This window comes from Eretmochelys imbricata, chromosome 26, assembly GCF_965152235.1.
Source record: "Eretmochelys imbricata isolate rEreImb1 chromosome 26, rEreImb1.hap1, whole genome shotgun sequence".
Taxonomy (NCBI): Eukaryota; Metazoa; Chordata; order Testudines; family Cheloniidae; genus Eretmochelys; species Eretmochelys imbricata.
The window spans coordinates 6,594,006-6,610,128 of NC_135597.1; the positions used below are offsets into that span (position 1 = coordinate 6,594,006).

Here is a 16,123-nt window from a genome sequence, read left to right on the forward strand (position 1 = left end):
CCTGGCGTGTTCATGAGCGTTGGCTTTAAAAGCTGTTTGATTTAAAAGCTGTCTCTTTGCTCTTCAGGGTATGCCATCCTTTCTGCCTCTTCTTTCCCACGTTTTTCCTTTTCCCACGTTCTTTCCCACGTTTTTCCATTTTATAAAATGTTGGGACTTTCACCAAGGACACTATCCCACAATCTAATAGACCTCCCTGCTCAACATTTAGAGGATCCATGTAAACGTTCCTTTCTTCAGCTTCCTTTTGTTATGTCTCGTTATGTCCCCTTAGATCACTGTAAATGACTGTGCTTGGTTATTGATCTCATTTGGATGCTTATACAGTCCCTGTCTGAGTCCCTGTTCAGTTATTACCTACTTTATTGGATTAATCTTCATCAATCATTCTCTCCTACTCTTTGACGATTTACGACTTTCCCTTATTGATTTTAAATTAAGGGTTAACATTTGGAATAGCAACCACTAATTCCTGTATTGTCCATCCTAGAAAGTAACTAGAGTCTTCCTTGTTCTCTACATTCCCAACTTCTCTTCCCATTTTTTTGAGGATGCCTGGAACTGAATGCTGTATTCTGCATTAGCAGGGCAAGGGGTTATTGCGTCTCTGCTGTGGGTACTGGCCCTCTATTGCATACCTTTCGCAGGGGAAGACAGTTGTTTGGTTCCCATGTTGCATTCTAAGTTACTTGTACGCTGCCTGACCCTATAATGACAGCTGAGACTTTGCTGACAGCCCGTAGTTCTAGATCCTTTCTGTAGGGACTTAAGCAGCAGAGTAGCTAACTCCCAGACAGGATAATTCCCTTCTGTGAAAGGCAAGGCATGGAGAAGTTGCTGTATATATCCCCCTTGCAAGTGCGTGTAAAACATGCCAGAGAGACTATTGTTCTGAAGGGCTGGAAGAGGCATTTAAGAGTTAAATCTGAGCAGCTGGTGCGTTACTTGAAGTGGCTTGTAATTTTCATGCTTTGACTCTTGAGTGGGAACGTAATCAAGATGACTGAATGGAAAGAAAGCTGAAAGATGTGGCTGTGAAAAAGAAGGGGGAAAATAGTAGAGAGGTAATTTAGAGAGAGCACCCTGTTGCTGGGAAGGGAAAGATATTAAATACAGAAGTGCGAAAGAATGACTTGCCACCAAAATAGAATGGTTTCTTACCAAAGTGCTTTGCAAAATATATACACAGTGCTCACTTCACTGAAATGCAGCTACTTCTGAGATGGATCAGCAGCTGTTTAATGATGCAACCTTACATACCAGTTTAGTGTAGCAAGCAAAGGATACCGCATCCAACAGAAATTGCAGGAAGAATTTCAGATGGGCAGAATGTAATTACCTAAGCTCCAATTTGGTCATGACACCAGGGTTAACAACTTTCTCTTTCAAAAAGGATCAGAGGAATTATAATGAACATTAGTTCTGCAGTCTGAGGTACAGAACCCTGGTTTTATGTCTTAGGCAAAAGGCTGTTCCATAGCACCATGCTGAAGCATTGGTAAGGAACTAACTTAAAAGGAAGGACTATAACAGGGTTCAAAAGAGAACTAGATAAATTTGTGGAGGATAGGTCCCTCGGTGGTTATTAGCCAGGATGGCCAGGAATGGTGTCCCTAGCCTCTGTTTGACAGAAGCTGGGAATGGGTGATGGGATGGATCACTTGATGATTCCCTGTTCTTTTCATTCCCTCTGGGGCACCTAGCATTGGCCTCTGTTGGAAGACAGGCTAATGGGCTAGACAGACCTTTGGTCTGACCCAGTACGACTACTCTTATGTTCTTATGAAGAATGCCCCCTTCTTCATGAAAGGATCATCAACCCCACCTCCTGCAGTGCCTAAGTTTTCCTGGAATGCTTCCCATCCAAGGACTGGCCTATATAGCTTGTGAGACATGACCATGTCCTGGCTTGCGGTGGTCTTGCTTGTAGGCATCTTGAGGCACTGATTCTGACCTAAGTGAGGGACAGCATGCAACTTTGGGTTGAGACTTATGACTATGTAACACTACGTGACTGACTTGCAGGAGCAAGCATGTGCCTACCCTATGTCCAACAATGAGAAGAACTTTTGAAATCCACGTGCTCTGTGTAGAGAGCATCGAGATGAATGTCCTTTCAGATCCAACATGGTAAAAATGACCTGCAGTGTCAAAAGGTGCCTATGCATAGAATGGTAACGCTTCGGGCTAATGCTCAGCATCACGAGAAGCTGCATCAATGCCTAATATCCCCAATCTCATGCACTTAGTGCATTAGCTTGAATCATAGAAGTGCTTTCCTGTGTTTGTATGTCCTTGGCCAGGAGTTGAAGTCTCTTGTTGCTTTATATTACCCACTCTCCCTTCTGTGCTGAAATGCCTTCGTCCATTTTCCTATCGCCATTGATTGGCAAGTAAAAGGTCTGACCATTTCAAAGGCGCGAGTAAAAGTTTTAAAGAGCAAACACACCTTCTTGGTATAAATAGTTGGCAGGAACCTGCTGGAAGGCAATAGAACTTAATGAGACAAATGAAGCTCTTGCAAGCTATTCCTGTACTGTATGTAGTTAATTTCTTTAAAGAGCTCATTCAGAGGGGATGCTGTGCCATGGAATTGATTAAAGAAGAAAAATATTTTCTTCGTGATGAAAACAGAATCACTTTCTTGGCTAGATCAGAGAGAGTGGGTGTCACCTATGAACAGCCTTGAAGACAGCAGCCACAAGTAGTTCTGGGGTAGTGTCTGTTCAGACTGAAATCTGAGATTATACAATGCATGGGGCAGGGTAAAGCTAATGAAACCAAAACACACAATAGGCTTGGGTTGTTTCAAGATGATTGACTGCTGCTTCATTTAGAAATGGTGCACCATGCTGGGAAGGGTTAAGGTCACTGCACTGTGTTGTATTACAGCAAACAGCTGGGTAATTAGCGAGTTTAGTGCTGAGTGGGGCTGATTTCTTGGGCATGTGTGTCTTGGAAGGGTTTTGCTGCTTGTTTCTTGGCAAGTTTGCCAGTGAAGAGTTTCTCCAAAGTAGGTTAATCTTGAGAGCTGTTTCCCCAGGACATTTAGCCCCGGAGAAATCCCTAAGGAGCAAAGGTCAGTGTTCTTTTGAGCCTTCTTTGGGGACAGACTATGTGATTCAGTGCAGAAAGAATCCTAGGGAGAGACAGAACATGCGGCCCACAGGTAAAATGCATATAAAGGGATGAAGATTCTTTAGGATGGTACCTAGTTTTCCCTGAAAAATTCAGTGGTTCCTAATTCCTAAGTTCTAAACCATATCTGCTGCCATTCACCTTCTCCTGCGATGAAGGCTCCAGCCTACCGGGCCAAAGTGACCCTTGGTATAACTTCGTTGAAATCAGTGGAGTTGCAGGGGTGGTGGAAATGGCCCATGAACTTGAAGACTAAACTGTATGTGAATGGGTCAGTCCTGATTCCTAATAAAGGAGTCCCAAGAGAGTTCAGCCCCGCGTTTACCCAGCGGTACTGTAGATAGGATAATAAACTGAGATCACTGAACTCTCCTCTGTAACTGCCCCAGCACCACAAGAAGAGGGAGGAATAGTAACAGTTGGTCACTGCATCTCCTCCACAGAAGGAATAACCCATAGACTCAAGGGTCAGATTTCCTTGTACTGAGCATTGGCTATGCAAGGACCTGTTAATCAGTCTGGAATAGGGGCTGGCATTTAGATTTTGTACTAACATGAAAAAGTTCTTTGCTTTCTGTATACCACTCCATGGGCCTAGACCGTTGGAGTTGTAGCACACCCCCTGCCCCCAAGCCCTAATACAAGGATTGCCCTAATAAAGAAAACACCTAGTTGAGAATAGAAGCGTGTTTATCTCACTTTATTAAAATTGGACAAATTGAGTCCTGGTACAAAAGTCCTCATTAAATCAATATTCTACACCTATTATTCTTTACTTTAGGCCCCCTTCAAATAAAGACAGTTGTGTACAGGCCTGCCCTCGCTCCACGATCGGAGGAAGAGGACTTTGGAGAGATTATACTGCAATAGCAAGGAACTCTTTATACAGCGCTTTTCATCTATAGATCCTGAAACATTTTACAAAGGAAGGCAAGTGTCATTATCCACTATTTACAGATGGGAAAACTGATGCACAGAGAGGGGAAATGACTTGCCTAAGGTCACACAGCAAACCAGTGGGAACAGAACCTAGGTCTCCTGGCCCAGTACCCTAGTCACTAGACCATGCTGCCTCCTACTGGGAGGATCAAAATGACTTGGATTCCCACCTATCGAACTCCCAACCTATCAATAAATGTCATCTAAGCCTCCCAGATCTTCTCAACCTTGTCTGATTGCTCATCATCTCATCCCTTTCCCCGTCCCTGTTGCCTGTTTCCCTACCTTCTCTAAATCCAACCCCTTCCCCAATCTCTGCAGAAAAGTCCCAAACCCCATGCCCCCAATATCTCAGGAATAAAAGGGCAGAGATTGGAGAGTAGGGGGTCAGTGCATGGAGAAGGAGGGGATCTCACCTGTGTAAAATCTGGAGCAAATTAGCAAGGGAGGAAAGAACAGCGGCAGCAGAGCAGCTGGGTGTCTGAGCTGAGAAGCAGTGAGCATCTAGCAGCAACAGCAGAGAGTGATCCCCAAACTCCCCCTTGCACCCGACCCAGCAGCAAGTCCCACCCTGGCCAGTACAAAAGGGATTGACAGGGATTCTACGAGCGATGGATTTGTAACAGCTGATGAGCCCCTTGTGAGAGGAGGGGGAGGGAAGATTGCAGTTGAGCCCACCCACCCCACACGAGAGCAGGAGGTGAGGACTGGCTCTTTGTGAGCGGCAGGCTGCATAAGAAGAAAAGTGGTGGGGGAAAATGCCAGGCTGCCTGCAGGAGACTTGGAAAGAAGCGAAAGGTTGGAGCACTTGTGACCGGGGATCTAGCCGCGCTTGTCAGAGTTCAAGAGCTGGAAGGGTCGCAGTTTGTGCTTCTGAGATGCAAGAGGAGGAATAAAGAGGAGGCAGTTTGTGTGCCGATGGGGACGTAGCACCAGTGAGATCTCTGGGGACAGCAGGACAAAGGGAACTCATGGATGGGCTTTACCTGCTAGGAGGGGGAGATGGGCTGGAGATGATCAATGACACCCTCAGCAGGACAAGTTGGGTGGAGGAGGACAACTCGGAGCTGTCCTTGCGGGTGGCGATGGCTGCCCTGCTCTTCTTCCTCATCCTCTCTACCTTGCTGGGCAACACCCTGGTGTGCGTGGCTGTGATCAAGTTCCGGCACCTGCGCTCCAAGGTCACCAACTTCTTCGTCATCTCGCTGGCTGTCTCCGACCTGTTCGTGGCCATGCTGGTGATGCCGTGGAAGGCAGTCGCTGAGGTGGCCGGCTTCTGGCCTTTCGGGGGCTTCTGTGATGTCTGGGTGGCCTTTGACATCATGTGCTCCACAGCCTCCATCCTCAACCTGTGCATTATCAGCGTGGACCGGTACTGGGCCATCTCCAGCCCCTTCCGCTACGAGAGGAAGATGACCCAGCGAGTGGCTTTCATCATGATTGGCGTGGCTTGGCTGCTCTCCATTTTGATCTCCTTCATCCCTGTGCAGCTGAGGTGGCACAAAGCCAGTGAGCTCCTTGCTCAGCAGGAGCCCGGCTCCAACTCCACACAGGGCTCAGAGGAGAACTGTGACTCCAGCCTCAACAGGACCTATGCCATCTCCTCATCCCTCATCAGCTTCTACATCCCCGTGGCCATCATGATCGTCACGTACACCAGGATCTTCCGCATCGCTCAGCGGCAGATCCGCAGGATCTCCTCTCTGGAGAGAGCTGTGGAGCATGCCCAGAACTGCCACAGCAATGACTGCCCCCACGAGGCCTCTCTGAAGAACTCTTTCAAGAAGGAGACCAAAGTCCTCAAGACCCTCTCCATCATCATGGGAGTCTTCGTCTTCTGCTGGCTGCCCTTCTTCGTGCTCAACTGCATGGTGCCCTTCTGCGACCTTGGCCTGCACGATCCCGGGGAGCTGCCCTGTGTCAGCGAGACAGTCTTCAACATCTTTGTCTGGTTCGGCTGGGCCAACTCCTCCCTCAACCCCATCATCTACGCCTTCAATGCTGACTTCAGGAGGGCCTTTGCCACCATCCTGGCCTGCGGCCGTCTCTGCCCCAGCAATGTGGTGGAGACGGTGAATTTCAGCAACGAGCTGGTCTCCTACCACCATGACACCACCTACCAGAAGGATGTGGTGACTCTCAGCGACCCGCACCTTCTCCCCCATGCCACCCTGCAGGCAGAAGACAATGAGCTGACTTTTGACAAAGTGTCGCAGATCTCCAAGACCTCCCACAACAACCATGCCAACGCCATCTTGCCAGCCGTGGTCCATGTGGAGTGCGAGATGGATATATCACTGGAGAAGATCACTCCCTTCACCTCCAGTGTGCTGGATTGAAAAGGGATCAGGAGAGGGAGTCGGGGCGGGGAGACGGGATATGGCAGAGAGAGGTCTGTAGCAAATGGCCCAGTTTCTGGGGAGTGTGCATACAGGGGAGGGAGGAGAAGAGGAATTGCTACCCCTCTGGCTAGGAAGGAGTTTGTATTCATGTATTAGCAAGTATGTTTGTGTCTTCCTTTGTTTCTCTGATATACTCAGAAGAGTGACTTTCTAGGGGACTGGATGGCTTGGGGGGATGGTGCTTTTCACCTTGAGTCCACGGGTTCAAACCCAGGGCCAGCCCAGGTTGGTAGTGAATGGAAGTGGTTGATGTCTGTTGGGTGCCTTATGTCAAATGAGTTTGGTGGGTCTCAGTGTAGTTCCTAGGAAAAAGAAAACTCCCTTGTCATAGTTGTCAGTAGCTTCCTCTGGGAAACCATGGCCTTGAACAGGCCCCTGAGACTGACCTTGCCTCTCAACCCATTTAGGAGGGGAAGTGGGGGAGTTTGCCCTACTGCTCCTTCTCCCAGTCCTGTGGCTAAGCAAATGCTTTCACTCTCCTGGGCTACTAAAGTGACACAGAAAATGCAGCAAACCAGAGGGACTGCTGCCTGCATGATTGTTCATTCAAACAGGCAGGGCTGGGTAATGCTATCAGCTTCATGGGTGTGACAGCCCTACCTATCCTGTCAGCCTTTAACTGTGGAGACAGACTTCTCTTGTGAAGCCAGTGTAGGGGAGGTAGAGAAGAGTTGCTTTACAAGACACCTTGATCCTGGCCTTTTCCCCAGCCCCCTCGCTCACATCTGTTTGCTTGTGCTACAGACAGCCATCCCCTGAGACTTAGCAGGGAACAGGCAGCTAGGACACCTGGGTTCTGTTCCTGGCTATGGGAGGGGAAGATGGTCTAGAGTTTAGGGCGGGTAACCCAGGAGTCCTGACTGCCAGCTCGAGGGGAGTGTTTAGAACAAGTTTCTGGATGTTAGGAAGTTGGGATGCTAAGGCAGAAAGGTGGTGTTGTTGCCATGCTCTTCTGCTCCTCTCTGGGAAGTTGAGTAAATAGGCACCAGTTCAGCTGTGAGGAGGTGTCTCTCTTCTTCATCGCTCTGGCTCAGGCATGTTATCTTCCAGGCCAATACAAATCCATGGCCCATTGGATTGGAGCTTTCAGGCTGCAGTAGTCTGCAGTAATGGGCCCAAAGGCTGTACCAGGCTGTAGTGCTTTGGCTCATTGCTGTAGGATGCTGTGTGCTAAGGGTTTGGTCCTGCATTTGGGGCAGAACCACGGGTTCTGAACCAGTGCAGAACACGCTTCGGTCCTTTCTCCACTTGCACTTAGGCCATGTTCAGCTTCACCACACCTGTTGCTTATCGCTGTTGTCGGCGAAAGGTGCATTTTCTGTGGCAGCGGACTCCAGTCTGAGTCCTTTGTATGCAGGGAGTGGAGGAAAGAGTCAGAGCCCTGGTTTCAGGGGGAAGAAGTTCCTCTGCTTCCCCCATCCTCCATCAGTCAAACTCTCTTTCTTCTCCATTTCCCCTACAGTCTCTCAACTTCCCAGTCTTTCCAACCCCCACCACCTCTCCCCATTACAACCGCTCCCGGTGCACTGTCTCATTTCAATAACAATAGCTTTTTGAGACTCTCACTCTTTCCTCACTCACCTGTACTTTTAAATTAGCATCTTTGCATATTTTAACTTGTCTGGTTGCTCCAGTACCAGACAGTGTGTGCGCGGGGGATATGGGAGAAACCCCCGGCATTGCATTGTAAAACGTGACACTGCTTGATCGTTTTTATAATGTTTTGATGGGGGATTGGTTAAACATTGCAGCAAAAATGGTATGTCCACCTTATCCTGAATCCAGGTGCCTCCACTCTCTGGTATCTGCAACTCCATAGCGCTGCCAAAGCCTTTCGTTCTCTCTTCCCAACAAGCCTTAACAAAGAGAAATCAGAAGGTGATAATTAGAGAGTAACTGTAATTATCAGATACAGCCCAGTGACAGGCAAGTCACAGCGCAGTCAGTGTGGGAGGGAAGGAGAAGTGTGGGGTCCTCCCTAGGATAGCTCTGCAGAAGCGCTCACAGGACGGAACTTACGCTCTTTATAATCGCCTCTTAGTACAGCAGGGTTGTCTCTCTAGTGGTTAGAGCAGAGTCAGGATGCCTGGGTTCTATTCCCTGCCATGGCGGAGGGCAGACTAATGGACAGAGTAGGAGCGGGGATTCCTGGGTGCTGTGCTCTTCAGGACCGTCATTTACTATATGTTTATCCAGTACTTAGCACAATGGGGCCCCTCTAGGGTGACCAGACAGCAAGTGTGAAAAATCAGGATGGGGTGGGGGGTAATAGGCGCCTATATAAGACAAAGCCCTGAATATCGGGACTGTCCATATAAAATCGGGACATCTGGTCACCCTAGGCCCCTCCCTGGTTGAGGCATTACTGCATTATGTGATAATTAATTATACTATTCCCAGCTGTGGAAGAGGAGTATTTTCCAGTGGGTAGAGCAGGGGGGAAACTGGAAGTCAGGACTCCAGGGTTCTATTTGTGGTTCCACTGCTTACATGGACAAGTCGCCTAACCTCTCCGTCTCGGTCTCCCCATCTCTGATGAGGGTCTGATACCTAACCCACAATGATGTTGTGTGAGGCTTAATGCGTGAGTGTTTGTAAAGTGCTTTGAGAAGGGCAACTAATTCATAATATTCTTGTGACAAAAGTTGGGTGAACTTGCCGTGTGTATGACGACCAAGGACTAAGCCCTTTGACAGGGGGTTAGCTGGGTGGGAGCGGACAAGCAGAGGTGGGCAGTGGCTGCAAAAATGTTATTTATTATCCGCGTAGAAACAGAGAGACTTTGCCTTTGTGTGTGCATGTTAGGGGACGGGTAGTGGCAAAGGATTCTTCGCTCCCCGCAGTCTTCAGAAGCCCCCTGCTCTTCAGGGCTGGTTCTTCCCTTCACTGACTGTACAATGGATCATTTCCCCCCGGCTCTGACTGTGACCTCCGTCAGAGCCACCCATGGCTGATGTCTTCCTGGTGCCAGCAGCCCAACTGCCCAGGGAGTGGCAATGACTGAACTGAGCCTGTGCCCTCCAGGGCATTGTACTGGCCCCTCTGTGCTACAGCAGCAGGCTAGGAAATGGACGGCAACTTCCAAACCACATGCGTGTTTCTGTGTTTAACTAGGATTTTCTTAGTCTGGCAAAAAAATACATCTCGCTCCTTTCAGTGCAGTGTGGTTTTCTTGTGGGTTTCCCGGGCAGGAGGATGGGATTGCAGGCTGCGGCGGGGCAGAGGTATTGTGGGACCGAGGCAGCACTTGTATGCTCCCATCCTGCTGAAGGCACCTCGGTATACACTCGGGGATCCCACAGCAATGCAAGAGGATGAGTCAGATGACGAGCCCAGGCCCTGCTTCTGAGCTGCACCTTCCACGATGCTCAGCTTATTAGGGGTGGGGGCAAAAGTGGTTGTAGCCCCTGGTGTACCCTTAAGCAGCCCCAGGGGCTTCCAACTTAGGACTGGGACCCACAATTCCCTATTGGGCCATTGGGCAGCCTGGACTAGCCAGAGCGCAGTGCACTCCAGCTGCTACACTTGCAGGAGAACCCTACATGGGGGCGGCCAGGGCGCTCCTGCTAGGCCTTTGCCACTGTGGAAGCCTGCCCCGTGGGTATTCCGTGGGGAGGTGCTCGCCAGCCCCAGAATGCCCTCAGGATACAGGGACCAGAAAGAGTCAGCCATGCTAATATAAGAGTTTAAGCTAACACATTTTGGAAGGGATCTAAAAGCTCAGGGTTTAAGCCAGTCTCTAACACTTCACGAGGCTTTCAAGGAGGGCAGACGATCCCACAGCCGCCTGCTGCTGGGTTGCTTGCCCCTTCCTCTGAAGCAGTTGGTGCTGACCACAAGGAGAGAGAAAATACTGGACTAGATGCACCTCAGCTGTGATGCAGTCCGGAAGAGATGCATGCAAAGTTTTGGCAGTTAGCTGCCTCCCGTGAGCCATAATTCCCAGCAATGGTCCACCACTGACAACTGGCAAGTGAAGAGACTCCTGTTTGTGAAGTGCTTGGGGATCCTGAGACAGAAGCACTGTCCAGCAGCAAGGAAACAGTTCTCTCTGCTCAGTGTGACACCTAACCGTGATACTTTTCGAGCTGTGAGCAGGGAGGGAGGCTGTGACCTGATTCAGAGACTGTGAGACTGAAGCAAAGGAGTGGGAGTCAAGATTTCTATGTTCTCTTCCTAGATCTGCCAGTGACTTTCTGTGTGACCTTGCAAATCACTTGGCTGCTCTGTGCCTCAGTTTCCCCATTTACAAAATCGGGCTAGCAATGCAGATTCACCCAGCTGACACAGTTCCTGAATATTAACTGTTTGCAGCATGTCAGTCTCTCTTTGCTATGATAACCGTCTATGGCTATAATTGTCGAGTGAGGCGGGAAAATGACGCTGAGGGGTATGACGAGGAAGAATGGGAGGAAATGAAGCAAAGGCAAATTGGAGCTGAATATCGGGGAAATGTCCTGGCCATTGCAATCTCTGAAACTGGAATAGGCTCCCTGGCCACAGCGTGGAAGCCCCAACTGTTGGGAAATCTAAAACTTGGCTGGACAGAGCCCTGGAAATACTATAGGGGATTAAAGTGCATTGGTCTCTCTGAGGTGGACAAGAGGGGACCTAACAGGACTCACCATGCCTGAATTCTCTTACCCTGAGGCCAGGTGAGGCAAGAGCCAGGGGTTCTGTCCCTAATGGGTGTGTGCGTGTAGCGGGGGGTGTGTGCTCCCATCGGCCCCAGGTGTAAGAAAGGATTAAATGCAGAGGCTGCTATTTTCAAAGGGGCCTAAGGGATTTAGGTGCCTGATTCCAATTTGGTGGGAGTTGGGTGCCAGTCTCACACCTTACTCCATGATCCCTAATGCTCTGTGTTGCTGGGTGTGCTGAGCGCTGACTCTGTCCTTTGCGGTAGCTTCTGCACACCTACCAGGGGCCCAAGATTATCCCACTAGGCCCCTGATAGGGTGGACGTGCAAAAAGAGCCCCTTGACTGTGAGGGGTTCTCCAGGTTCCCTGTAGGCACCATTCAAATGGCTGAAGCTGTTTGCTGAGACTCGGCCCCGCCACATGTCTGGGTGGGAAGAAGCCTTAAAACCTCCATTTAAATGAAGACTGGGAGAAAAAAGGACACCCAGCGGCCACCAGAGCAGCCCAAGCGATCCGGGGAGAGGAGAGGCTTGAAGGGAAGCCGACGCGGCTTCACTGTGGCAAGTCATCGTCTCCTGCCCCTGCTTGTTTGAGCCTGCGTGGAAAATGACCCGCACTCAGCTGGGAGAGCGAGGAGGTGAGATGTGAGAGAGGCTGGTTCACTGGCCAGTGGAGTAGGCCTGGAGAGATGGGGGATTGTGAGTGCTCACAGCTATCCCAGAGCACCCCCACATCTCCCACAGCAGGAGGGGCTGTCTCCATATTTCTGACCCCTGGGGCTTCCTTTCCATCCTAGGAAGGGGCTTGCTCTATATTTCATACCCCCACTGCCAATGCTGTCCCAAAGGTCCCCTTTTCCCACTCTGACGGGGGCTTTCTCTACCTCTCTGTATAACTATAGGCACATTCGCCGTCTCAGCCTGCATGCCCCTCCACCCCCTCCTGCCAGAGGTCTCCGGTGCATCTGCCTACCTACTCAGCTCCCCAGAGCCCTGCTGGGTTTTTGCTTGAGGCTCACACTGGGGTGATGAATAGCAAGTGCCAGGGTGACATTTAGCCTGATGGCCCTGTTACTGGGAGACGCAGGAAAGTGCCAAATCTGGGAATGCTCAGGAGGAGCTGCCCTGGAGTCTATTAGAGACACAAAGGCTCATGGTTCATCTCTGTTCCCTGAGGTAAATTCCAGAGGCCACACAAGGGAGACTCTCCTGACTCCCAGGCTGAGGGGGAGATGGGGCCACGGCATGAGGGAACCTGCCCTGACTCCCCACAAAGAGGTGGGGATGGGGGCCATTTGAGCAGAAACAGCATCTGCCTTTCTAAGGGGAGGACTCAGGTGGGCAGGCATTCTGCAGCCATTGAAACAGTGAGGCCTGTAGCTTCAGTCCTCGTCTGACACAGCCCCCTTACATCAGGATGGCACCCTAGATGGTTGCATAAGATGCTGGCAAAGCGTGTCCCTCTCTGGTGGCTCGTCCTCACAGCAGATAAGTGCCTACTATTGCTGCTAGCTCCTTTAACTCGAGTGGTAGAGAGCTGTGCTTCTGGTGCAAAAGAGCCCAGATTCAATCCCTATGGATAATCCGTGGCAGAGTGTTGCAAGAGCCCTGGGCTGGCACTGAGTACAAAGGGGCATGCTGCTATTACACGACCAAATCTGGCTCAGAAATTGTCCTCTCGAGTTGCCAGGCTGCCTGGAGAGGAAAGCAGTCACTTCCTAGCCTGCATCAGGACTGGACTGACCCCACATTGCTCTGTGTAATCACTGATTACATCACAGGATATTGCCTGGGTGCTGAGGGGAAGGCGATTTGGGGAAATCTACCCTGGCCAGAGGCGGCTGCCGCTGCTGCAGATTCAGCATCCCCTTGGATTTAGCTGACGGGCACAGAAGCCCACCTCCACTCTTTTCCACCAGGGCTGCAAGGTTGGGAGTTGTGGGCACAGATGTGCCATAGCTGTGGTGAATGGGACTAGCCAGGAAAAAGGGCAAGACCCATCAGCCTAGAAGGCTACAGACAGGGAGGGGCTGGGGGAAGAGGTGGCTGGCTTGTTCCTTTTCTGATGTTGACAGGCATGAGGAGAAGTGGGATTCTAGAACTAGTCAGAAAGCAGCCAATCTCTGTCATTATCTCTCCTCTTGAGTTTCTTTCCAAATTGGAGTCATTAGATGCTGCCCTCATCAGACAGAAGCAGGTGCAGGGGGCACAGGCAGAGATCCATCTCTGAGGGAAAGCGGAGCCTCTGGGCGAAGGATGGAAAAGGCTGAGGGTCTCTGGCCACTTGAAGGAGCCTAGCAGAGGCTCTTGTGAAATCACAGGCCTGGCTGTCTCAATCTGTATGGTAATTCAGAGCAATCAGAATCAGCAGATGGGGAGAGGCGGGAGAGATTAACCCTTCCCGGAGCAAGTAGGCCAAGACAGAGACCACTCTCCTGGCTGGGATGGGGGAGAGAGAGAGGTACTTGTCACGGCTGGGGAGGAGATCAAGGTATCAACCTTGTGCTGGGGTTCTCTAGATGGGGTAGGGGGTCGATGTGCAGACAAGTGGGTGAGGCGTAAATCCTGCACAGGCAGGTCTGACTGGACCCTTGTACAAACCCCTCTCTCCCTTTTCCACCTCCTCAGTGGCTGCCTTGCTTTCGCAGCATTTTGTCCTCATCCAAATGAAAAAGTGAGAAACGTTCGTTCATTTCCCAGGCAGATAAGGATAGCGTGGGGGGATCTGTGATGAGCACCGACTGCTGGTGCTGGGGTCTGTGTGTGTGTGGGCGCGCCTTGCTTCTTTGCTGTGCTGCCCACGCTCTCTCCAGGATGCCCCTTTGGATAGGACAACGATGTAATTGTGAAACACCTGTGGGGGGAATGGATGGAACGCCTCACGAAGGTTGGAAAGCTGCGCTCCAAGGTAAACAGCCCCTCAGACTCAGCATAGATTTGGCAAACACTAGCCGCACGAAGAAATCAAGAGGAAGAGGGTGACAAATGCACTTCCTGGCTGGGGAGTTATTGAAGGCTCAGAGCCAGGGAATGGGAGGCGAGGGGGAGCAGTTCATCTTTCTCTCTACTTTACAAACAAAGTGCTGGATTCTGAAGTGAATACAGAGTCTGTCAGGGTCCAGGGATAAACTGATCTCAGTAAAGGCTGCAGCGTGCAAGCGGGTTCCACGTGCCAACCGCAAGCTGGGGCTGGCCTTCAAATACAGCCCAAAGCTTGGGCATGTCAGGATCTCGATACACACCACTCAAAGTCCTAACAGATTAGCCAGAAGTGAAGATGACTTTGTAATAGCAAGGGCAGGGTCTTGCCCTGGGACAGGAATTGCACTGAGATGACGACTTCTCTGAGGCAGGGACTGTCTTTGTGTTGTCTATCTACTTTCTGGTACAATAGGGCCCTAATCTCTGATTGGCTTCTACTGCAGTAGAAATAATGAGAGTCGTTAATTACATTTTAGGAGCACTTCACTGGAGAACCGTGGGTTTATTTTCACCCTCATCCATTCTTGTGCTTAAAAGAGGCAGCATTTTAATCAGGGGCTGCAGGATGCCATCTAGTGTCCGTCTCCACTCGCAGTGGATTTTGAAAATTGCTGTGAGATCTTGTCCATTTAACATTCTTACCCTGAACTGGAGACTGCCCTGTGGCTGGGGAATGAAACTAAATGGGGCTGTGACAGACGGGTAAACAAACCTAGAGAATAGACTTCCCTGCATTTTTCAGCTAGTGTGTAACCCCTCTCCGGCTCTTGGAAGCATGTTTGTCATCCTGCCTTGTTCCCTCACTGCCCATTGCATGGTTCTAGCAATGACAAAGTTCCTTTTACACGGTATTTCTTGTAAATCCCTCTCAGCCCTTTGGAAACTCTGAGTGACCTTGGGCAAGTCACAACTGCTCAGATTTTCATGTGGCTGCTGATTGTTTTGGGTGCCCAACACTGGGACGGACTTTCAGAAGCATCAAGCACCTGCAGGTTTCTTTACTTCTGCGGAAGGTGCAGGGGCCCAGACTCAAATCCTCATAGGTATTTAGGTGCCTAATTCCCTTTGAAATCAGAGGAAGTTAGATGCCTAAGTAGCTTTGAGAATCTGGGCATCAGTCTGAAAATCAAGTCCAGGATTTTTCAAATTGGCCTCCAAAACATTGAGGCATTCAAAATCAGACTGCTTTTGACCACTTTAGTTCAAAAACAAACAAACCAACCACCTCCTGTGCCTCAGTTTCCCCATCTATTAAAGGAGACTCATGATGACCCCTCTTCCTCTTTATAAAGCCCCTTGAGATCCTTGGATGGAAGAAGCCATGTAAGTGCAGAATACAGAACTATTATTTATTTGCTGTTTAGAAAAGAGAGTCAAATTACAGGTACAAATTGTGCCACATAGATTAGATATCCCTGCCTCAAAGCACTAAGGCCTGGATCCTCAAACCTATTTAGGATTGAAATCAGTGTGAGTTAGGTGCCTAAATACCTTTGAGAATCTAGGCCCTACAGCCTAATGCCCCAATCCTGCAAGCTGCTCTGTGCACCTGGATCCCACTAACTTCAATGAGACTCCACAGGCATGGATTGCGGCCTAAAGATCTGAGCAGTGCAAACAGCACACACACAGGTGCATGCGGTCATTGCAGCTGATGTGCTTCATGAAGCAAAGTAGGTGTGGAGAAGCCTGTGAGCGGAAGACAGCTTGCCAGACTTGAGCTACAAGGTTAGAATGGTTTCCATAACCCTTTGAGGATGGGGGACTATGTGCTGGAATCTTTTAAAGAGAGTCTCTGCTTAAAAAACATGTATTGCAAACAAAGAAATGTCTTTCTGGTATGAATAGTAGTTTACATATCAAAATGGAAATAGAGCCATAGAAAATCCAGTCTACTTGTCACTATTCCTGTTCTCTGTTGGCTTTCCTCTCCTTTACTGGAACAAAACAAATCAATGAAGTCAGTTTCCCTTTTGCGTCTAGAGAGTTTCTTTTTCCATTCTGGGCACTGCACTATTTGAGTTG

At 49.7% G+C, this 16,123-nt stretch overlaps 1 protein-coding gene across 1 annotated transcript; it reads left to right on the plus strand.

The window, feature by feature from the left end:
* Positions 1-5,048: 5,048 nt before the first annotated feature.
* On the plus strand, positions 5,049-6,416 carry LOC144257717 (D(1) dopamine receptor-like). Its single transcript, XM_077805802.1, has one exon. The coding sequence runs from the start codon at positions 5,049-5,051 to the stop codon at positions 6,414-6,416; it is 1,368 nt and encodes a 455-aa protein (XP_077661928.1).
* Positions 6,417-16,123: the final 9,707 nt, after the last annotated feature.